Here is a 25,096-nt window from a genome sequence, read left to right on the forward strand (position 1 = left end):
TCTGAATGTGGCCTTCACTCCGTCCTATCGATACCAGCTAGGCTGTGAGGCTAGCCCTATGTGCAACGAGTGTGGCGTACTTGCCAACGTTGAGCACATACTCCTCTGCTGCCGGACCTATGTCAACGAGAGGCGTACACTGCAGTCGCAGCTTGCCACCCTTGGCTGCCGCCCCTTCAACTTGTCGACCATCCTCGGCCCTTGGGACACCGCGGCCGACTCCAGGGCGGCCTTACGTCACGTGGTTGACTTCTTTGAGGCGACATGCCTAAAGGACTCACTATGACCCCAGCAGCGCCCTCGGACACTCCCACCACCACGATCACGTCCAGCATCGTCATCGCCACTTCGATCATTCCCGTCATCACTCATCGTCATCACTCATCATTGTCACCACTCATATTAGACCCCTAGCTATGGGGTAGCGTTCCACTCCTAGAGTGGAAAACCTCCCCACTTCATCATCACAATATATATGTTGTTGTTCGTCTACATATTCAGGTTTACAGGTTTCACGCTAACTGCAATCATTTGCGAGTTCTTAAGTTCGCAGAACGGCGAATCACAAGAGCAAACGAATTCAGACTATATATGTCTACGTAGCGAAGGAGGGAGATGAGGCAAGAAGCAGGCCGTCTATATCTATGTGGCGTTGGCCAGACGGTCATCTTCTCGAACAGGGCACGCAATTATACTAGATAACTAATTATCAAACATTCATTAGTTAACTGTTTAATGAGGGGAGTTCGCGCAAAAGTGACAAAGCAGAATAGGAGACAATCTTCGTTGACAGCCATTCTATTTCTTATGGCGAATTCGGGTGGTCATTTCGTAGCAACATTTTTTTGCCAGATCTCGAGCAGTCATATTCGCTTGGCCAAAATGAAGCCATCTCGCATGTTCGCATGGCGCTTTCCGAGTGCTCGGAATTTGCCAGCTAGCACTTCTTTTGCCCGGTCTCAAAACGATGGAGCAGCAGATTGCTCAACTGTATCCGGTGTCGTCACATCCGCACTGCAACGATGGCGAGTGCCCTCATTGGCCCGCATGTTGAAATCACGTGCATACCTGCCAACTTAGGAACATCCGAATTAGGGAGATTTGAAAAGGGGGTATGGTGTTGGCAAGTGGACACGCTGTTTTATGTGGGAGAAAGCCGGTGTTGGGAAGCTTTTATTTGCACATGTAACAGGAGCACGCTTGACCCCAGCAGACTCATGAGACACAAGTGTTACAGCAACAGACTTTGCCCTCTCCAAGAAATTATCTGGGTTGGGCTGTGACAAAGCATGACACTTTCTCAAAAGAACGTGAAGACACGAAACTATGTCCCTGTGTTCTTCGCGATGCTTAGCTTCCCTCCCATTCAGCACTACTCGTTCAGTACTGCCTCAGTAATGTGGCTGAACTTCAAAAGCCCATTTGGACTTCCCAGGAGAGCTTAAACAAAGTAGTTGTTGAATAGGTTAGCTAAACAAGTTATTTAAAAAATAGCTTGTATAACACATCAAAACCATCAGTTACAGTTATACAACGCTGTCGTCAGTGTCGTCAACAGCTACCGCGAAAAAAATTCCGTTCAGCGCGCTTATCATGAGCTCTTGTGTACAGTTTCCCATTTCACCAACTATGGCAGTTGACTAGCTCGAGCACACGCATAGCGCTTTGCAACGTCGGGAGTTGGAAACACGGAGAGGAGGGCCCGCGCGGAGAACACTGCAGTCCTTGTCTTGCTTTCGGAAAAAAACTGACCTAGCTAGTACTGTCTGTCTTGGCATATAAGGTGGTTCAGGTGCTCCCTCGACGTAACATAGGTAACAATGTCGGTCCACCCTCCATGCGCAATGCTGATGCCGCAGTCGTAAACCGTGCAGAACACATGGCGCCCTTTCGTGAACGCGATCACGCGTCCTAATTCAGTTGTGTATTGCTTCAGAAAGACATGTAGATACTTATTTCGCTTACACGGATCTGTGATCTGCAATATGCAAGGCAAAAACACTGCAAAGGTCCCCTGGTCGCCCGGAGACAAGAAGTGCTAGAACTAGAACCACGGTGTCTAGAACCTAGAACTCTCCGGAAAGCGGAGGCGATGCCGATGGCAATCGGGCTGGTACTGGATTCACGTTTACCTCTGTGAAGCAAGAAATGAAAACAAAAAAAAAAGAAACAGGCGTTTGAGATATAGAGGGAGAAACTGCATTTTCCGGGAGATTTGCTTCTCGGTCGTACAAAATCGTACAAAACGGTTTAAATCCGGGAGTCTCCCGGACGAATCGGGAGAGTTGGCAGGTTTGCACGTGGTTTAGCAGACGACAGAACTCGAAGACGGGCGACCGCGACGCCCCTAGCGTGATCCAAGTATCTAAAACCGCTAGATTCCTAGCAATCATGTTCGGGTGGCAACGGTCACGTGATCCAACTCGGTCGCCGACCTAGCAATTTCCGAGCGCTCGGCCGTGTTGCTACGAAATGACCACCCCAATTTGCTGTTAAAATACCCTGAGGCGAGCACCTATGCTGAAATAATCATCGCCGGATGTTGCTATGCAAGTAAGCCGAAACCGAAAACCAGGTGCCTCAGGAGCGCTTGAACTTCTTCGTCGTCGTCGTCGTCGTCGTCTACTACTGTGACTCCGCTCAACTGTATCTGGTGTTACAGTACCAAGACACTGTCGGTATTAACGGTATTAATTCCACGGTATTAACAGTGTCGGAATTCAGGTGAGTGGCGCAGGGTAGTGCAGGTGAAAGAGCTCGCCGTTGTCCGCCTCACAGAGGTGGCCAACGCCACGACTAACGCTCTGGGGGGAATGTTCGTCCTGGGCCACCTTCTAAGGGAACTGTGCTGACATATGTCTGACAGCGTCTGAAGAAAACCCAGCAAAAAATCCTGTCGGAAACGCCATCGTCGGCTTGTTTGAGCCGCAAAGTGGTTGACCGGGCCAGCAGATCAGCGCTTACTCAAATCATCTCCATCGCTCCACAGCACGTATCCCCCTTGCGTACAATGAATGCTGTCCTCCCTGCGCTTCTCATGCGCACGGTTTTGATTTCGGCTCATTTGCATAGCAAAATCCGCGCAGCAGTATTTTGCATTCCAACATTTTGCGATCGATATTTGAACGAGGATTGTCTACAATTGTGCTACCTCACATTTGTCCGACAGCACCTAATTGAAGAACTGATTAAAGAATTTTTTGGTAAATAACCATATAGTAGTTATATACTCTCTTCTATAGAATGTCCGTCTGGCAGTATAACCCACCTACAAGAACAGTATCTATGCTGCTCTCATAGCTTTTGGTATTAAAAGAAAAATCCGTACGAATAAGAATAATAAAAGACACTTGGGCACATAAGTGGGCATTTTCCTGCGGCCTCACTCATCCTCACCTCACGAAGCACAGACTTCATTGGCCTCACTCACCCTCACCAAATTTTCCTCACTAGTAACTAAACCTCAGTCGCCCTCACCCTCACATGCCATTTTAAATTTTGCCCTCATAAACCTCACCTCAGGGCATCGGGATCCCGAGAGGTCTCACCATCCTCATCCTCACATGCCTTCACCTCATGAGGTTATTCACAACCCTTATGGCCTCACGCATCTCCACCTCATGAGGGTCCTCATCCTCACGTGTCCTCACCTCATGAGGGCCCTCATGTCCTCACGGCGCCTCATCTAGTTTCGCCTAATGAAGACCCACATGGCCTCACGAGTCCTCATCCTCACGTGCCATCACCTCATGAGTTCCCTCATGGCCTCACGACCCCTCATCCTCACGAGCCCTCACCTCGTGAATACCCTCATGGCCTAACGTGTCTTCAGTCACTAGGAGGCACATGAGCCTTAAAAGAACTTTCCGTCATGTTCACATGACACGTCGGCGCTGAACTACTGTGTCTGTAGTTGGTACAGCTTGGGACAAAAGTTTACGGAACACGCGAGCCACGTACTTTTTCTTCGGTGCGACACCCTAGCGGCTGCCGGAAGCGGGTGAGTTCACTGTTTCAAAGGGGTGGACGTATGCGCTGTTAGCGACGCACAGTGGTAGTTCCAGTGTCGTTTATGCGCGCCTGGGAAGTACAAGTTACCGCTGTGTGTCGCTTACAGCGCACCCTTTCACCCCTCCGCAACAGTGAACTCACTCTCTTCGGGCAGCCGCTAGGGTGTCGCACCGGAGAAAAAGTACGTCGCTCGCGTGTTCCGTAACCTTTTGTCCCAACCTGTACTAATGATACTGCGCGGCATTAAACTCTTTTATAGGGTTTCGTGCTGTGCTTGAATAAATTTGCTAACAGTTATTACTGTCACAGTGAGGTTTAACGTTAGCGTTTGGCATCAGCAAAGAGGAGCCCGAACTCATCACATCATCCGTGAGGCCCCTCACGAAAGGCCTCATTGCCTCATTCGTGAGATCCCTCACGAAAGGTCTCACGGCCTCATCCCTGAGGTCCCTCACGAAAGGCCTCACGGCCTCATCTGTGAAGCTCCTCACGAAATGCCTCACAGCCTCATCCGTGAGGTTCCTCACAAAAAGCCTCACGGAATATGTTGTACCTCACGTATTGATGGCCTCACGATGACTGGCGTCATGAAGGCCCTAACGGTGGGCCTCATGAGGGACAATGCCTCACGACTGTCCTCGTGAGGAACGTTCAGCGTGGTCTGGCCTCACTTATCGTCACCTCATCGTCATGAGGTGAGGGTGAGGCGTCTTCATGAGCGACCCCATGAGTGGGGACGCCCACCTATGCTTGGGTATGATACTGATTGTTGAAAGAAGTCGTTAATAATTCCAACGTACCGGCTAACAGCATATACATGAACAAAAACTTGACGTTTCGGGTACTATACGGGCCCCATCCTCAGAATGAGCCAACCTGGTCGGCACCAACCTATTTATGCACTGGGGTATGTAGCAGTCGCGCGAAGGGCCCATATGTTTGTTGATAGTGCCCTCTGTTTTCTTTATGTGCCATGATTCAAGCTGTTTTCGTTCTCCCCACTGGTTTTCAGGAGCAGGAGCGGAGGGTTTATCTATAGGTTCTATACGTGCCCAGCATAGCGCGCGTGTTCTCATGACTACGTTTGGTTCGGGGCAGATTGCTGGATGTATTTCCTGTGTTCTTCATTCTTGTTTTGGTTTTTCTTCCGGTTTCTCTGATGTACACCGCCTGGCAATCTTGAAAATATATTTTCTACACAACACCCCGATCATCTTCTTGCGGTGTTTTGTCCTTTAGCAGATTCCTCAGTGTTATCATCGGCTTGAAAGCCGTCTTTATATTCATTTGAGACAGTATGCGTCTGATGGGCTCCGATATGCCTTTGATGTAAGGGATGAAGATGTGTATTGGACACAGCTGTCTAAAATCAGCACTCCGTGGTATATCCCATCTCAAATGTTCAGGTGTTGCAAGACTATTTCTTTCGAGTAATAAACACGTGCAGCACATCGTCCACCTTGAAATACAATATTAGCACAACACTTAAAAGCACAACTGAGGTAATATGAGCCGCGGAACTACTGATAGGCGATTTTAGCTAACCGTATCCCCAGCAGTACATAGGCCTTTCTTAAGTGATCAGACGCATACTGACTCTGTCATCAGATGCATCAGACCCATCAGACGCATACTGTCACGGGTGAATATAAAGATTGCTTTCAAGCCGATGATAACACTGAGGAATCTGCTAACCCAAGCAGCACAATGTACTGAAAGTCAAGTGCAGTAGGGGTGGACAGTATGTGTCTTATCAATGTTCTTTAGTTTCACGAGTCTGTTCAGGGCCTTCCACCTACCCGTACACCCCTATTGCACTCGACTTTCAGTACATTGTGCTGCTTGAGAAATGACAAAACACCGCATGAAGATGAACGGGGTGTTGTGTAGAAAATATATTGTCAAGATGGCGAGGCGGTATACATCGGAGAAACCGGAAGAAAAACAAAAACAAGAATGGACAATATAGGAAATACATCCAGAAATTTGCCCCAACCAAAACGTAGACATGTGAACATGCGCGCGATACTGGGTACGTGTTGAACCTAGATAAACCCTCCATTCTTGCTCGTGAAAACCATTGAGGAGTACGAAAACGTCTTTTATCATGGTACATAAAGAAAACGAAGGGCGCTATCAACAAACATCCAGGTCGTTTGCCTGACTGCCACATACCCCTAGTGCATGAATAGGTTGGTGCCGACAAGGGGCGCGTTCCTAGCAGCGCGTGAGCACCGTAGCGCCGCTCACTGCGCAAACAGGAGCCATGGTATGATGATACGGTGCTCGCGCGCTAGGAGGAACGCGCCCCAGGTTGGCTCGTTGTGAAGGTGGTACCCGAAACGTCATGTATTATTGTTCCTATATATGTTGGTAGCCGGTGCGGTATAACTGCTTCAGGTGACTACTCCCGGCATCTGGACTAATGTTGGAAGAAGCTTAAAATACACCCTAAAAAAAAAAGAACATTTCCCCATGTTTTAGTATAGAATGGCATAAGTGAGGTAGGAGGTTTCACTCTCCGTCACGACACACTGTCCACTGTCAAACCGATCATCGCGTCCTCCAGTAAAGAGCAATGCATATCCAATAGGAACGACTATTCTGTAGTTGTCGCAGCCATATGTTGTAAGATGTCGCCGTTGTAAGCTCCTTTCGGTTCTCCAGGTTGACACTGTGCATGATACGTACCTGCGGACAAAATCTGGAGGCTATAAATAAACCAGCGGCCGAATATTCCCAATGCACCGCCTGCACAAGGCACCCGGGTAGAAACTGTTACAAGCAGATCATCCATTGAATTATCTAGAGGCACGAGGCTTTGGAGCTCTGTACCGGCACGGGCAACGTGGGTGTGCTGGATACGGGAAACTTATCCTGTGCGAGAGAGCAACTTATATTTGTATGGCGAAATAATCTAGATTATATTTATTTTTTAAATCTTGACAGCGTGTTAGCAAAGACGGTAGCTATCATTTTGAAGACTCCAAGCCACTCTTGTCTAGTAATCCCCTGTTGCCCCTCTTTGTGCGCATGATCCTCCATGGAAGCCAATACCTATACGTATAACACAAAGTACTCACCGCACTGTATAGGTTGCCCAGGTACGTATCATTCGTCAGCCAATCTGCGTACGCAATCTTCGGAATCATCGTTTGAAGCTGGAAAACAATGTGCAGTTTGTGGATTGGGTACTCAACGTAAGGTATGTACGCACGTAATTTTTTTTATAATCATATCCAGCAAATTGGAAGTTTGGGGCAGAATGCGTTCTACAAATTGGGAGTGAAATTAAACATATTCTGTGTCACGTGCAAAGGGTCGGCATCAATATATTTTTGGTGTATACGAAGAGAAATACAAAATAGTTCGTTTAAATTTGTACTTAAAGACTTGGCATATATATATTTATGAGCAAAGTATTTAAATTCCCTAAATACTTGCATCAATACACTGGAATAGCGAATAATTGGGATCACCGTAGACTGAGTTAGTTTTATTGACAATCGAGCGGACGGTCACAAAGGCGTCCCTTCATCATGTTAATTTTAATAGCAGGCGCTTAGCTGCCGTTTACAGGAACGTTTGTCTCGTCCATGTTTTTAACAGAGACGAAACGCACCCATTGGAACATACGCGGCTCGATAGCGCTTAGCGTCTATTTTTGAAGCAAACGGACGACACAAGCGGACGTGTGAAAGCGCCCTTAGGCCGGTTTTACACTGACGTTTTTCTCGTCCGTGTTTTTCACGGAGGCAAAACGGACCCATTGGAACCTACGGGTCTCGATTGCCCTTATGTTCTATTTCTCAAGCAAAACCCTCGGAAAAAATCCTGCGAACGCAAGTGAATGGCACTCGATGATAACTCACAAGCAGCTGAATTCGAAACAACACCCACCGTTTTGCGGTCAGAGGCAATATCAATTACAACATGTTAGTTAACCTCTCAATCAAGGATCTACCCTCTCAGGCGTTGTGTAGCGTAAATGTTATGTTCGTCCATCTGTGTTTCATCGCCTGATCTACTACTAAGTTAATTTATCTATGTCCAGGCCAGGGTAAATGAAGCTTTTGGACTAGGTTTCACGTGATGCAATATGGTAGCGTAGAAAAAGAAAAAAAAATGAAGGCCGGGCAGATGGGGGCAAGAAGACAATGTCTCTTCCGTATCACCTTTTTATAGGCTTCCTTCTTTGTCTCCTTGTCCATCCAGCGACTCTCGTCCAGAAGGAGTGAGAATGAATCTCGCAGCTCCTCCACCAGTTTATTCATCTGCAAATATAATGGACATGATATTGCCTATACACGTGGGCACTGAAAATACAAAATTTCTCGATAACGACAGTTGGCGGTCAGCTGTTGTGCTACAGACCGCCACCGTCCTCGTCAGAGCTAGCTTTTCTTTCAGTAAATGCTCGTTTAGAGTCCGACGGAGCGGCGGGGGTGTAACTAGCGCGGCGCACCGCCGAGCATTGCGACCCGTCGCTGGTGAGTTCATAGTTCGACGACTTTCGGCGAAGCGCAGCGCGGCGTCAACGCGCGACTACGCCAGCCGCCATCGGGAGAGTAGAACAATGCTCTACATCTGGCGCTGGCCAGCGAGCTGTGCACGGCGTGGGACTCGCATTTCTCAACATGGCGTCGCCCATTGAGCTTTTGATCGAAACTGGAAAGGAATATCCGTGCCTATATAATAAACGACGGATGGACTAGAGAGGTAAGCAAAAGAACGACAACAGCTGGGAAGGCGTGCGGCTTTCTTATTTAATTCGGTGTTCATGTTTGGGGGTACCAAACGTAATACAATAATAAGTAATACAAACATAACACTGCCAACGATGGGAACACGGATTGTCCTTAGTCGGATTCCAGCACGAGGGTGCAGACATGACTGTCCCACTACGAAATGTGAAAAACTCGGGTGCTGTTTTCGTTGCGTTGCGCCGAATGGCGTCGGAGCGAACGTGGCGCAGCGACGTAGCGAACGCTGGCTGTCGGCGCGCAACGCGGGCGGCGATGGGCGAATGCTACGTCGGACTCTGAACCAGCCTTAACATCGGGCGCGTTTCTTTCATCTTTCAGTGACGCGGAACAGCGGGCGATCGGATTTTGTTACAGATGTCGTCTTTGATACCCTTGAGCCAATTCTTTTGTTTCGGAACACTGCTGAAAAAAGTGCAAAGCACCGCTGGTGGATCTATCTGATAACTTGAGGTGAGCACTCACATCATCCTTCGCTTCAGCGCTGAACTTGTGGTCGACGTAAAGCCTTCCTAGTGCGTCTGATGCCACGTCCTGCAATATCTGAATGCATTTCTGCCATGTGGGTTCGCTCTTCTTCAGGCCTTTGGTAACACGGTGAAAGGCAAACTGCAGTTCGCGGAACGTTGGATCCGCCGTTGGTGCTACGGTTTGCAGCATGCGCCACACGACGTAGTTATACACGGTTGTCCTGAAATTTCCATAAGGTCACCGATTACCTGCTGTACAGATATACCTGACAAACGCGCAGCAAACCCACGTCCCCGCATCTCAACCGTGTTATGTGTAAGGAATGCTTAATGTACAGCGCTCCCTTCACTTGTAATACAGCACTGCTGTAGTGCTGAACAGTGGTCTTGGTGCATTAAGTAGCAGGGGGTATTCAACAAAACAACAGCGACAAATTTCTTACTTAGTTGTTTGATATGGCATGGGCGCTCCTAAGCGACGTGTGTACTAGCTTAGGCGTCTATTACGTTCCACCTATACTGTATTCCACGATGTATTACGTACCTACAGTGGATATCAGTCTGGCTTTAAACCAATACGTCAATACTCTTCAGAATATCCTATATATTTCATAGAACACACGGAATAGGAATATAATGAAGTGAATGTAAGTAGAGCAAAAAATGAGGAATGTCGAACACAAACCTATTCCAGCAGAATAATGTAATGAGGAAGTGCCGAACACAAAACTGTTCCAGCAGAACAATGTCAGCTTTGAAAAAATATCGCGTTGCATAGAACGACGTTAGCGCACATAATGCAAGAATACGAAAGGACATCAATTAGCTTTGCGTTGTACTGTTTTCTAACTGCACCCACATTGCTTTACACTTTAGAATATACAGGGTGCGTCATGTAAGGGTGACCAGAATTGTATTAAGTTCGCGATTGATTTTTCTTTCTCAAAAGTCGCTTAATATTTCCCGGTGGGGCCTACTCAAAGGTGGTGGTGCATCAGTAATTAGCGCTGCCGTTAATTAACTTTTATAATGAATCTTCATAATTAGCTATAATACGTTGACTGCGTAACTGCAAATTTGTAGAGCACAACCCTGAGGGATCCATCCCACAAGAATCGGAACCGAAGCTCCTTTCTGTGCTCTAGTAGAAAATATGCGAAAATACAATATTCGAACGCTGAGCGGGTTTTGCGGCCACTTTTTCCTCTCCCCATATCACTGTCACCCTTCCTCAACTGACATCAGGCTGTTGCCTCTGTTGCCTCAGGTCTGTGGCCTCAGTAATTTGGCGTCATCACTGAGAAACAACTTTCTTAACGCCTGTGTTTTAATGACGTTTCCACAACAGGCTGTCGAAAGAGTACAATGATCGCGTGTTTACCTATTGGTGGCCTTGAGAAGATCCGCCGTTGAGATGCAGTATCCAGGTTCCTTTACCAGAACACGTTCATCTTCTTGCAGGGTAACGTTCACGACGCTCAGCATGGAATTGAGCATGCGGAGCCACTCCACCTTGAAGGGAACGGGAAAACTTCACCGCGAATCGTAATTGATATGGAGCACATATACAGTAAAGAGAGTGAGCTTATATGTGTATGACGACATGCCGCACCTGCCGTAACGCAGGACTGCGGATAATTTCTGAAAGCGATGTTTACTTCGCACAACTTACTACAGTCCTCGGCCGGGAACGAACCCGCGATTTTGAGCTGAGTAAGCCAGCACAGCTACTGAGACCGGTGTGACACGCAATAGTGTGTTTTATTTATTTTTTATCAGGACTGATTTCTTATAAAAAGCCTATTAGAGCCAGGGTTTCGAACCGCAAAACATATGAGTTCAGTTCCGGTTCGGCCGCGCCTAAAGTCGAACCGGTTCAAGGTTTCCGTTTTATATCTCACATAAGACCGCTTTGATTTGACTGCTGTTGTCTGCATTTACGTTTTTAGTGACCAGGCACTCCCTTCGCCGTGGGAAAGGGATATGGATGAACACTTGCAAATAGCGTCCACACTAATGTAGCGGTGTAGTACTGCTACTTTCTGTTCCCAAAATCTCTTTGGCAGAAACTTTGGGCGCTTGCTTAATCTTATATTATTCCTGTCGAGCTACACAACTGGCTGCTTCATGCTTGATTCCTGCTTCATTCGGTGCACGGTGGCAGGCAACCCACCTTTCAGAAAATACAGCAGCTGTTAGCAGAGGACGACGAAGCGACGTTTGCTTGGCAACCCAGCCTTGACAAGCGTCCGCATGGCGCCGCGTCTCGTCCCTGAAGAGCAGACGCTGCAGCGCGAGCGTCGGGCACTAGCCGCGGCGCTCACAAAGACAACTGCGCTTCAACTTGTTAAAAATGACGCTGAAACCACACTTACTATACGTCCTCTTTTGACTGCTAGGTGAAAATTTGCGAAATCCATGATATGGAGAGCAATCTGCCCTCGTTCGGGGATTGAGAGGCGTTTGGACTCTTATTCTGACTTATTTTACGTCCGAACCGTTTCGTTGCGGACCGGTTACGGCTATTATTTTTTCCGGTTCTGCTCCGGTACGGGTTGAATAGTGTCATGGAAATTTCGGTTCGGGTTCGGTTTGACACCCTGATTACAGCAACGTGAATTTCGTCTTCGCAGGTGTATTATACGGCCAGGCGGGCATCCTGTAGGACAGCGCATGCAACTACCGGTCGGATTATTAGCTAAAGTTCGTTAATTGGCTTATTAATTAAACGTCTTCTGGGAAATGCCAGAAGCAGAATTGGAGCCAGCCATTATTCAAAGCCACCGTCCTTAACACTATGTAAAGGGAGCGTGGTTTGTGATATAAATTGCCGAAATTCGCTATGCAAAAAAGCCGATACCGGAACTACGCGCTTTTCCAACGTAGAAAGGACGCGACCTTCACCTTATCTGGGTCACAGAGCGGTCTATCTGGCCAAAAGGTTAGCGCCGATACCAATCAGCTCCATCGCTCCAAAGCACGTGGCCCTCTCACATGGATTGCCCCTTCCTCTTTATGCGCTCGAGTAGTGCATCGCTCTGGTTTCGGCTCATTTGCATAGCGAAATTTTGCAATTTATATCTGGAAGTACCTTCGTTTCTCACGGTGTTTAGTAAGAACGATCGATTTGAATAATGACGGGCTCCAATCCTCCCATCCCGCATTTCCGAGAAAACGTATAATTAATAAGTTAATTAATTAATTTTAGCTAATTTGTCGTCCAGTAGTTGCATACGCTGTCCTACGAGATGTCCGCATGGCCGTATAACCGAGATACGAAAACGAAATTCACGTTGCTCTGATAGACTTTTTATAAAAAATGTGTAGTATGTATAGTAGCAACACTATGAGCGCTGCTCATACTGCAGTCGCAGAGTGTGTTTTCCAATGTATTAAACTCGCTTAGGTGTTCTGAGGCGTCACCTGCTCGTATCACGGAGCTCTCTTCAGCAAAATCAAATAATAACCTGTTTATATGCCTTAGAGATGAGGCTGGAGCCTCAGTTAGAGTACATCTTATATCCAGGTTCGAAGATACTCCAAGATTTCATAAACATCTTTTCAAAAATGCGCACGTTCCGCTGTGAGCCGAAAGCGGAAACAGCATGCTTCGGATCAACGTGCGATATAACGATTTGCAACGATACGCCACGCCACCGCACTGCGTGAATGCAATTACAGAGTTATTCGTGCACCAGCACAGTGCATACGGTCGGTGCGTGATTAAAGGCAAGAAATTGATAAGGTTATTACACAGATAATTTGCCAAATAGAACGCTTAAACATTTCTGAAGGTCCACAGCATTCCCATATGGAATTACATTCAAAATGGCCGTCAGCCGCCTTTTGGAATAATTTCTACCACGACTGTCTGACCTCTACGACGAACCAGAAATAATGAATATTCTGGGATGTATTCGAGAGATGAAGATTTGTGAAGTATACCGTTGGGGGCACGATCAACAGTATACTTGACTGCTGCAAGTAGATGGTATCCCACTCGCATCGGCCACGTATGTCCTGTATAAATCATTCGTTTACACAGGAGCAAGAATATCGCTACTCACATCTGGCATTTCCTGTTGCAACTCCTTGATGGACTTCATGTGGTACATACTGTTCATGTCGCGTCGCTCTTCCTGTGACCTTGATCGCTGCAAATAATTTGACGGACAGTAAATTACGAATCTACACAGCACCCTACCCTCTATCATACCCGGCCTGTTCAAAAATTTGGGTATATACAGGGTGTTTCATTTAACTCGAACCCAACCTTAAAAAAATAACGGCTCATTGCATCACAACGCAACCAACTGCATAGTATTACTAGTAGCCTAAAGTGTTTCAGAGTATTTTTGTACCGCAATTAATTAATTAATTAGTGGAAATTAAGTTTATAACTTTCTAGTTACGAGGATCACAACAAAGCTGTCAATTGTGAAGTTGTAGGTGCTGCCATGAGAAAACGAATCCAGTGTATTGCAACACTCTAGCTCTAACGACTCGTTTTTTCCCGGGTCCGCAGAAATGTGCACGGACTTCCGAAACTTGGATGGAGCATGTTTCCGTCACGCCAAAAGAGCGCTCGATCGCAGCGCGCTCCCACGTCCACTTGACGAAAAAGGAGATATGCGATGCATTCCACCTACACTCCTATCTATCATCCTTGCATGGTGCCGTATATGCTAGACGATCAGAGGGCGCAGTGACGATGACAACGCGTCGCTTTGTCTTTTGTTTGATTCCCTATTGTTTCTTCTTCTTTCGCCGTGATGCAACTGAAAGTACGGGACAAGCAATGTTATCTTTCAACCGAAGCACATTGATTCTTTATTCACTTTCGTCTCCGTACACGCACTCCTTGTTGGGTGCTCTGCAGGTCAAATAATGCCCTATTCCAACGAAGAAAGAGCTGACATGGTGCTTGCCATAGGTTCTGCACAAAGCAATAAGAAAAAAAACAGTGAAGATTTTTCGGATGTGACATCCCAGCAGGAAACCAAGCCCTACGACGGTTGTTCGTCAGCACGAGACGCTAAAAGAATTTGGCAAGTTTTCCCGAAAGCGTCGTAGGTCATCGACACCTTCAGACGGCGTTCGAACCAACATTCTGGCGTTCTTTGAGGCACACCCTCTAGCCAGCATCCGCGGGGTCAGCAGTCATAGTGGTGCTCCGTTGTTGACGGTGTGGAGGGTAGAAAAAAAGGCCTGCCTCCATCCTTACCACGTTCAACTGCATCAACAGTTGCAGCAAGGAGACTTCGAAAACCGGTTGCACTATGCCAACTGGCTTTTGCGCACTGTTGGTCAGAACCCGCAATTTTTGAGTAACGTCATCTCGACGGACGAGGCAAACTTCTCCCGGGACGCTCAGGTGAACCTGCATAACGCTCATTATTGGAGTACCACCAATCCCCATTGGCTACAAATGGTCCCTCAACGCGGCATTTGCGACGGGACTCTCACTGGACCGGTCTTCCTTGATGGGACATTGGCCGCGGACAGATACCTAAGCGAGGTTCTTCAGAGCCCCGTGGAAGAGTTCTACGCCAACCTACCACTCGCGCGATGTGGCCAGCTGTGGTTTCAGCACTATGGCGCTCCCGTACACAGCTCCAGCCTAGTTCGCGCCTATCTCGAACACGCCTTTCCTAACCAGTGGGTGGGAGCATTCTGACCACTGCCATGGCTTGCCAGGTCCACGGACCTTACGCCTCTGGATTTCTTCTTATGGGGATATGTGAAGGACCGCGTGTACGTCGAGGACACGACAACACCTGATGCACACAAGGCGAACGTCACTCAAGTTTGCCGTGAAATCCCCGAGGACATGTTGCGGAGGGCGACCGAGAACACAGTCAGGAGATGCCGATTTTTTGTGATGACGCACAGCAACTTCTTCGAGCACCTCCATGTTGGGATACTCGGAAACGAAAAGGCTGATCAAGCAGCTGCTGCTGCCCTAAAAAACGACATAACGCCTTTCAACATCCCATCAAAAGATCCCAGGCTATGTTTAAAAAGCAGCATTAACAGATACTGGCAAAGGTTTTGGGACCAACAGACAAGCAACAAATTACATACTATAAAAGCCAAGATAGGCCCTGCTCCATCTGCATCCAATAGACTGCATGAGGTGCTATCTTGTCGGCTCCGCCTGGGACACACATGCTTAACACATGGATATCTCTTACGGGAAGAAGACCCTCCTGAATGCAGTCTCTGTGGGGAACAACTCTCAATCCTCCATATCCTTATTGTATGCACAGCATATCAGCATCTTCATGAACGTCATTTTGTTTTATTCTGAAACTTCTTACCACTTCACCCGGCGCTTTTGCTGGGCGATGAAAGTTTCATACCCTCTGAAAAGATCTATATGTTTTTTAGAGATACCGGGTTTTTAAAGGATCTGTGATTTTAATTACTAACCCAGCACTCAAGACTGTTTTAATAAATACACAAATTTTACCCAGATAAAACTTACACTAGTATTTGGCGCATTATGGCCTTAGTAGCTAATGCGCCAGAAAAACCCAAATCAAATCAAATCTTCGAGCACCTGCTCTTAATGTCCATAATATTGTTTCTGTTATGTTGGAATACATGTGCGAAATGCAGACTCACTTTGTTCTATCTTAAAATAAGTTTTCATTAAAATAAGTTACACCAAAAAGAGGCAACTACTCTTATCTTGCTCTTTTCTGTTTTTCCTGTGCAGCACTTAGGGGAAGCATCATACCCGCGGGCTCTTCGCTGGAATAAAGCACTGCCTGTGCCACAAACCATTTTACAGAGAGTGGTTGTAAATGAGTAAATGCGTAAACGTTAAAAGAGCGGCTGAACAAATGCCACCCGCGACAGCTCTTCCTTGTGTTTTATGGTTTGCTTGCTTTTTTTTTCTTTTTTGTAAACACATGCAGCAGGTTCAAGGTGCTTCCGTGGAAAGACAACCTTAATTCCCTGTCGCATACTTTGAGCTGCTTCACGGCGAAAGAATGAAAAAAGAAGAGGAAATCAAACAAACACTCAAAAGACAAAGCGCAGCGTTGTCACGGTCAGCGTGCCTTCTGATAGGCTTGCAGATACAGCACCATGCAGGGGTGATAAATAAGTGTAAGTGGAATTGATCGCATGACGAACAAGGATCCTTGTTCGTCATGTGGATATGAGAGGGCTCTGCGATGGAGCGCTCTTTTGACGCGGCGGAAAGATGCTCCGTCCAAGTTTCGGAAGTTCGGGCCCATTTCTGCAGACTCGGAAGAAAACGAGTCGTTAGAACTAGAGAGTCGCTACCAACCGGATTCGTTTTCTAATGGAAGCGCCTATAACTTCACAATTGTCATCTTAGTTGTAATCCTCGTAATTAAAAAGTTAGGAAATTAATTTCCACTTATTACTTAGTCAATTGCGGTACAAAAATACTCTGAAACACTTTAGGCTTCTAGTAATACTATGTAGTTGGTTTCGTTGTAATACAATGAGCCGTCATTTTTTTTAAGGTGGGGTACGAGTTAAATGAAACACCCTGTATAGTTTGTTAAAAACCTCCAGAATTGAGGCGACCCAGCCTGACGGACACTCGTACCTAGTTGAACAGCAAGGAATACCCGAGACCTTCACTCAACTCACTGAACGACCACTAAACAGTCGACGCAGCACACTGGTGTATCTGAGAGCCAGGAAGCCCTACAAAAGGGTAGTGACGTGCGTGAAAGGAGAAGATAGATTCCCTGAAGCAAAACTTGGAAAAGCGCAACTTTTTCTTTCTCTCTTTTTCCTTTTTTCAGGAGCGAAACTTCCCGCCTCAGCTGAGCAGGCGTACCTCATGTATCTCTGAAGTTTCCAAATCAAATATGGCTACGTTACCGAGACACAAACTGTGTGCTACAGCTTGCGCTACCCCATGTTGATGTGTTTGCAGGCGTCGATGCACACCAGTTCACTCTGAATATGAATGCAAATAACAGAGACCCAAGCAGCACACAATATTGGGCCCATATTGGCTGGTCATTGGCGATACGGGTCCAATATGGGGCCCGTTTCGCCAAGATTTTCCCCATATTGGCTGAAAATGGGCAGTATGGGCCCCATATTGCCCACTTTGAGCCAATATTGGGAAAATCCTGGCGATATGGGTCCCATATTGCCCGAGTACACCCCCATATTGCCTGAAAAAAACAAATTGGTATGTACCCGTGTTGCACAAATGCCCAAGCAACACGGCAAGATTGAACGTTGGAGCGTGTGAAATACCCAATCAGTACATCGTTACATCCACCAACTTCCCGCAGATGATACACATTGTTCGAAACAGTAAACGTACGTGGCAATCTCAATGTAACGTTCGCTAGAATTCGACAACTCAACATTCCACGTTCTGGAAATAGCCGCCATCTTCCTTCGCGATGCCAATGCCAATCGCTCGAGCCGACTGAGAGCGAGCGGGTTGTTTAAAGGGACAGTCGCATTCTCCGAGGTCAATTTCGAAACTAATGCAAATTCTAATTCCTTGCCGACCACTAAAGTGGGCCCGAAAATACCATTTCGATCCGCGGCGTACTTTTCGCGCAATCCGATGAAAAAAAACCGGAATCCTTGCGCCCTCGCTCTCTAAAAGTGGGAGCAAACGTCACCGGGACAAGGCCAATCAGCGCTCGCCCTGGGCAAATGCGAGCCGCGCGCCTGTTTGGCGATCGCGAAGCGAATGGAGCAAACATGGAGTCGGAAAACGAGAGTGATGTTTCCCTGTCTGGGGGAGATTCTGACGAACATGTTAGCGGTAGCGGCGACGAGTTAATGCTGGATGATGACCCATACTCTACGGACCCAATGCCTCTGGAACCCGCCGACCATCCACGAGGTGTGGCTGCGGTTAACCCGCGGGATGACATTTTTAGGTGACGTATCTCTTTGCATGGTTGCCGTAGGATGTGCGAAACAGTTTAGAATGTTGAAATCGGCAGGTGTCTGTGTGGAGTCTGTGACCCACAGGAGCCCGACGAGCGCCTGTGTTGCCATTCTGTTGCCAGGGTGGTATAAATGTGCAACAGTGCCGCCGTGCAGTGCATAACACAACACCCATTACTCAGGGACTGCCTCCGTAGAGAGCTTCTAGTGGTGTACCCGCCTCAATGCTGCCGCCACGATCAACATTTTAGGCGACTCAATCCCCAGGACCACAGGGAAGCCTGCTGTAGTGCTCTCTCGTTTGCTATATGATTACGACCGTAATGAATTTTTCGGTTTAAATGACCCCCCCCCCCCCCCATCAAGATTCGGAAGGGTAAACTCGAGTGCTAGTCGGGTGTTGTTGGTTATGCAAATTGTCGCACCTAAAGTGGACAAGGGCTGTATACAAAAGGGCGACTATTCTCAGCAGCTTTTTGGCCTACACAAGTTTGTCCCCATAAATCATAAGCGTGGACGACAGTCGTGGAACGATCCAGAGAATCCTGGTCCAACAATTCATTAGGAAAAGTGAAGCACCACAGCCGCCTCAGCTAGTCTCGACATGCTCACAATTATGCCAGTTAGCCATGCCCTGATTGGCAACACAAAGCCCTGATTGAATCCAGTGGGAATTTTAAACTCTGAAGGAAAGTCTTGCAAGTCTTAAAACAGAAGCATTTGAGGTGGCAATGAAGGGGGGGAGGCATGTTACTGAAAAATGTAAGAGCATTCCCAGAAATACGGGACACGGTTTCTAAAAGTTGGCTTGACCGGCGTACTCGCTGCCCTCCATTGAAGCAATGCATTCCACCTGGATTTGTTAGAATATCTGTTGACGCTGAGCTTTAGAAAGAAAAGCCCACACATGGGTGTTGCCGTGAGAGGCCCATCGATGGTGTACTAGTGGAATGGAAGCGCAAGAGCGTCACAGTTTTGTTCCTGGAGGACTTATTTTCGCCGTGTTGGCTTCATGGCAGAATGTACTGGTGTGCTATTTTTGTTGTACTTGGCTAAAACAATGGGTTCTCCGGAAAATGCGCATGTAGGACATGAAAGTTGAATTTGTCTTGTACGCTTTGCAACTTTGTGCGCTGTTATGGGACGCTCCTATTTTGTTCCCACGACAAAAGAAGTATTGACAAGCTCGGTGTGGCTTGCGAAGCGTCTGTACCTTCATTCCTGGTAGCAGCACATGTGGCATCGTTGGCTCAGTCTGCTGGTCATTACTTTCGGGGTCCGTGGTTCGATCTGCTCCGCCTTTTTTTTTTTTCTTTCTTCTTCCTTTTTTTTTTTTTTTTTGTTGAGGTAGTTTAACAGAGGTAGGTATGAGAGTAACGGCAGGGCAAGAGCGTCAGAGTTTTGGCTTAATAATGCTGCACTGGATCTATATCACACTGCCAGTTTCAGTTTTAGTTGCCCTAATGCTGTGCGGCAGCCTGTGCAGTTGATATGTGAATAGCAGATGACTTCTCCTTCCACTCCCACTTACTTCACCGCTACAGGAATCCCCGCTGTTGCACAATACCGCCCGCGTTTGTTGTAATGTAGATTATTGTGAATCATTTCAAATAAATTTAGGACTTGTCGCATAAATGCCCTTTCTTGACTGTGAACTCCAGGTCGATGTGACAACGAAATCAATTATGTGGGTCAACTTTGACGCGCTCTAATGGTAAGGGTATTTAAGATGAACGCATTACCACGCGTGTTTGTTGTAGCGCTGATAAATGACACATTTACCATAAATTTCGGACCTGTAACGAATGCAAACATCTCAGGGAAAAGAGCTGTAGCTTAAACGTCCTTGTCCCTGTCAAGGTGGAACTCATCAAATTTCCATTGATAGAGGTCGACATGACACGGAATCGACACGCGGGTACACTTTAACGCGCTATAATGGGTAAACTAATTGAAATGCACAAAGTGCCAAGCGTGTTTGTTGTAGTGTAGATGCTTGTCCATCATTTACCATCAATTTGAAACATGTGGCTTAAACGTCTTTTGTTCCCAGTCAAGGCAGAACTCATCAAATTATCATGGATAGAGGTCGACCTGACACGGAATCGTCGTACGGGTACACTTTAACGCTCTGTAACGCTCTGTAATGGCGAAACTAATTGAAATGCACAGAGTGCCACGCGTATTTGTTGTAGCGTAGATGCCAGTCAATCATTTACCATCGATTTCAAACATGTGGCTTAAACGTCCTTTGTTCCCTGTCAAGGCGGAAGTCACCAAATTTTCATTGATAGAGGTCGACCTCACACGGAATCGTCACGCGGGTACACTTTAACATGCAATAATGGGGAAACTAATTGAAATGCACAAAGTGCCACGCGTGTTTGTTGTAGTGTAGATGCTTGTCCATCATTTACCATCAATTTGAAACATGTGGCTTAAACGTCCTTTGTTCCCTGTCAAGGCGGAACTCATCAAATTTTCACTGATAGAGGTCGACCTGACACGGAATCATCACGCGGGTACACTTTAACGCTCTGTAATGGCAAAACTAATTGAAATGCACAGAGTGCCACGCGTATTTGTTGTAGTGTAGATGCCAGTCAATCATTTACCATCGATTTCAAACATGTGGCTTAAACGTCCTTTGTTCCCTGTCAAGGCGGAAGTCACCAAATTTTCATTGATAGAGGTCGACCTCACACGGAATCGTCACGCGGGTACACTTTAACGTGCAATAATGGGGAAACTAATTGAAATGCACAAAGTGCCACGCGTGTTTGTTGTAGTGTAGATGCTTGTCCATCATTTACCATCAATTTGAAACATGTGGCTTAAACGTCCTTTGTTCCCTGTCAAGGCGGAACTCATCAAATTTTCACTGATAGAGGTCGACCTGACACGGAATCATCACGCGGGTACACTTTAACGCTCTGTAATGGCAAAACTAATTGAAATGCACAGAGTGCCACGCGTATTTGTTGTAGTGTAGATGCCTGTCAATCATTTACCATCGATTTCAAACATGTGGCTTAAACGTCCTTTGTTCCCTGTCAAGGCGGAACTCATCAAATTTTCATTGATAGAGGTCGACCTGACACGGAATCATCACGCGGGTACACTTTAACGCTCTGTAATGGCAAAACTAATTGAAATGCACAGAGTGCCACGCGTATTTGTTGTAGTGTAGATGCCTGTCAATCGTTTATCATCAATTTCAAACATGTGGCTTAAACGTCCTTTGTTCCCTGTCAAGGCGGAACTCATCAAATTTTCATTGATAGAGGTCGACTTCACACGGAATCGTCACGCGGGTACACTTTAACGCGCTATAATGGGGAAACTAATTGAAATGCACCAAGTGCCGCGCGTGTTTGTTGTAGTGTACATGCTTGCCCATCATTTACCATAAATTTCAAGCATGTGGCTTAAACGTCCTTTGTTCCCTGTTAAGGCGGAACTCATCAAATTTCTATTGATAGAGGTCGACCTGATACGGAATCGTCAGGCGGGTACACTTTAACGCTCTGTAATGGCGAAACTAATTGAAATGCACAAAGTGTCACGCGTGTTTGTTGTGGTGTAGATGCTTGTCCATCATTTACCATAAGTTTGAAAGATATGGCTTAAACGTCCTTTGTTCCCAGTCAAGGCGGAACTCACCAAATTTTCATTGATAGAGGTCGACCTGACACGGAATCGTCAAGCAGGTACACTTTAGCGTGTTATAATGGCGAAACTAATTGCAATGCACAGAGTGCCACGCGTGTTTGTTGTAGTGTAGACGCTTGTCCATCATTTACCATCAATTCCAAACATGTGGCTTAAACGTCCTTTGTTCCCTGTCAAGGCGGAACTCATCAAATTTTCATTCATCGAGATCGATATGACGACGGAGTCCTGGTGAAAGCCAACTTGGACGCGCTCTATAATGGTGAAACTAAATAGGATGCACAAAGTTACAAGCATGGTTTTTTTCGTAATGTAGATTTTTTTATGTAATGTAGATCGAACATGTGGCTTAAACGTCCATTGTTCCCTGTAAAGACACAACTCACCAATATGACGACGGAGCCAATTATGCGGGTCAGCTTTGACTCGCTCTAATGGTAATTGGAATTAAGGTGAAGAAATTCCTACGCATGCTTTTCGCAGTGTAGATGTATTTCAATCATTTAACATAAATTCCGGACATGTGGCTTAAACTTCCTTTATTCTGTACCTCGCCAAATTTTTCGTTCTCATGCAGCATTGTGCAAGGCTGTAACCTCCTTACGGGTTAACTCGTTCTTATAGCAAAATAATGAATATGTTAAAAATACCATGCGTGTTTATTGTCATATACATGGTGTCCCACGTAAATGTTACCATACTTCTTAAAAGTATATCTATAACTTTTTCCGAGATGAAATCAATTGCAATATATCATATGCTGAAGGGCGCTCTCTAGGAAGGCATTAGGATACTTCTAAGGCAATGTCTTAACTAACTTTCAATAATTAACTTTTTCATTATGAATGCTACGAAGTTGTTCCAATGAGAACATTTGACTTCTTCGGTCACCAAATACCAAAGTCGTTTTCAGAACAAAAATCCGTTCGATAGATCGTTCGCAGAAGAAAAAATCGCGAAGGAACACCATTTCTTTATTTTATTTATTACGCATCTCTCGAGTGGCGTCTTTCCTTCGCCCCCAACACCAGAGAATGAAAGAGCACACTGTCGCCTCTTGCGTCCGTGAAAAAGATAAAAAAAAAAAAGACGGAAAATGCAGCTCAAGATAAGCGCAGCTCCGATAGAGTCACCCCGATACATTTTTTGTTTTTGTTTTCTTTCCGCAAGTTAACCAATCTTCCACGCATGAGTCGGCACTGTGCCCTTTCACTCTCTCACATCGGGGGTCATCGAAAGACGCTTTTTCAAAGATGCACAACGAACAAAATAAAGAGAAAAAAAGGTGTTTCTTTACGAGTTTTTTTCATGCGATATATCGAACAGACTTTTGTTCTGAAAACGGCTTTGGTATCTGGTGACCGAAGAGATAAGATATTCTCATTGGAACAACTTCGTAGCTTTTCTAATTAAAAAGTTAATTATTGAAAGAATTAAGACATTGCCTTAGGAGTCTGCTAATGCCCTCCCAGGGGATGCCCTTCAGCATACGCTATACCTCAAATTGATTTCATCTCGGAAGAAGTGATAGATATATCTTTTAATATGATCACATTTAGCTGGGATACCGTGCATACAGGGTGGGTGAAGTAAGACTGAATGAATTTGATGAAATCCGCGAATGACTTTCAAAATGACTTTCTCGCAAAAGTTGTTCAATATATCTATTCCGTACGCGACCAATTCAAAGGTGGTGGCGTATAAACAAATAGCGCAGCCTTAACTAACATTCGCGATAAATCATTATAATTAGTGAAAATACGTTGACTGCGTATTGCAAAAATGTAGAGCATAACCCTGAGGGGCCTACGCCGCAAGAACCGAAATCACATAACCTTTTTGCGCGTTAGTAAAAAAATGTGCGAACATACAAAATAATTGAACACTGTTCGGGTTTTGCGGCAATTTCTCCTCTCCCTGACTCGGTGTCACCACTTCTCAACTGACAACAGGTTGTTCCTGAAATCATGGAACAGCCCGCTTTGTCCCTGGAGCGAGGGAAATAGCGATGTTGTTTCTCAGTCCACATTATCATAAAACGTGCCGTACTGGATTTTCTTTCCGCGTAATCTCGTTTGATCTGCACAACACAGTTCGCGATGTGATGCGATAAACGTCACGCAATAAAACTACAAATGCATTACTGTAAAAACCTGGCAGATGACAAAAAGGCAATCACAGATTCCGCTGCTTAATAAATGTCTGCGTTGTATCAGATTTTAACGAGAGAAAAACAACCAGGACGCTAGGAAGCGGGGGCCCCCATGTTTTGAGGAACAGCGTGATGTCAGTATCGTCAAACGGTGACAGTGAAGGTGATAGGAAAGAGCGGCTGCCGAACTCGCGGCAGCTCTCCACGATAGTGCATTTTCGCTCATTTTTTAAGGGCACAGAGAAGTGTTACTGTTTCGATTCCTGCAGACTAGACTTCACAGGGTTGTGTTCCCCCAATTTGGAATTGCGCGCTCAGCTTGTTTTCAGGAATTATTACAAAAATAATTAACGGCCGCACTAATTACATTGATAATACACATACCGTCCACCACTATTGCACTCGAGACATTGTGCTGCTTGGGCATCTCTCTTCCTTTTGTTTTTGATTCGGGCGCCTATTTGAGCAACACCTACAGGATATGGAGAAGGCCTGTCCTTTGCGTCGCATTGGAAGGCCTGCTGTTACTATTGTGGATGCTGCCATGAAGTAAATGAAAGAACGAACGAGAAGAAAGCTCGAAGCAGGTCGCAGGCCTCCATATAGGTGACGTAAGCGTGCATGCCCGACATTATTAGGAAGTGTTGGTTTCGGCACTTTCTTGTGCCGAACGTGACTCTGCTTTCACCTCTAGATGTTCTGAAAATAAGCAGTCTTCCGCTTGTTTATTTTCTTATTTTTATTTCTCTAAGGGAGGCAGTTGATAACCGACAAGCATTCTTGATGGTGCTGGGAAGAGACTAAGACGCAAAATTTGGAATTGGTAGCATTCATTTGGAATTGGAAGCAAGAATTGGAAGCATTGAAGTGTCCTCATGATAAGGCCAAGAACAAACTGAAGCGTACGATACAGTGATCACTGAGTAACAAGGTGCAGGTAACAAAGTGAGGTGCGGTTACTGAATTCGCTTTCTTAACTTATAGAGCATAATTTCTTTTCAGCATAATGTAGGATAATTTCTGGGCTTTTCCTCAGACGCTGTCACACATGCGTCGGCACATTTCCTTCAGAAGTCGCCCCAGGACACACATTGGTCATCGTCGACGGCATCCCCATT

The 25,096-nt window shown here is 46.1% G+C and overlaps 1 protein-coding gene across 4 annotated transcripts in view; it reads right to left on the minus strand.

Annotated features, from left to right (window-relative positions):
* Positions 1–25,096, minus strand: part of LOC135385201 (neprilysin-1-like) — a 142,235-nt gene that overhangs the window by 16,969 nt on the left and 100,170 nt on the right. For all 4 annotated transcript variants that reach the window (XM_064614398.1, XM_064614397.1, XM_064614400.1 and 1 more), the window contains 5 exons: positions 13,312–13,398; positions 10,626–10,756; positions 9,240–9,465; positions 8,187–8,285; positions 7,095–7,172 (listed from right to left, as the gene is read on the minus strand). In XM_064614398.1, coding sequence (XP_064470468.1) covers positions 7,095–7,172; positions 8,187–8,285; positions 9,240–9,465; positions 10,626–10,756; positions 13,312–13,398 — 621 coding nt within the window. The remainder of the gene's footprint in view (positions 1–7,094; positions 7,173–8,186; positions 8,286–9,239; positions 9,466–10,625; positions 10,757–13,311; positions 13,399–25,096) is intronic.

This window comes from Ornithodoros turicata, chromosome 2, assembly GCF_037126465.1.
Source record: "Ornithodoros turicata isolate Travis chromosome 2, ASM3712646v1, whole genome shotgun sequence".
NCBI classification, from domain to species: Eukaryota; Metazoa; Arthropoda; class Arachnida; order Ixodida; family Argasidae; genus Ornithodoros; species Ornithodoros turicata.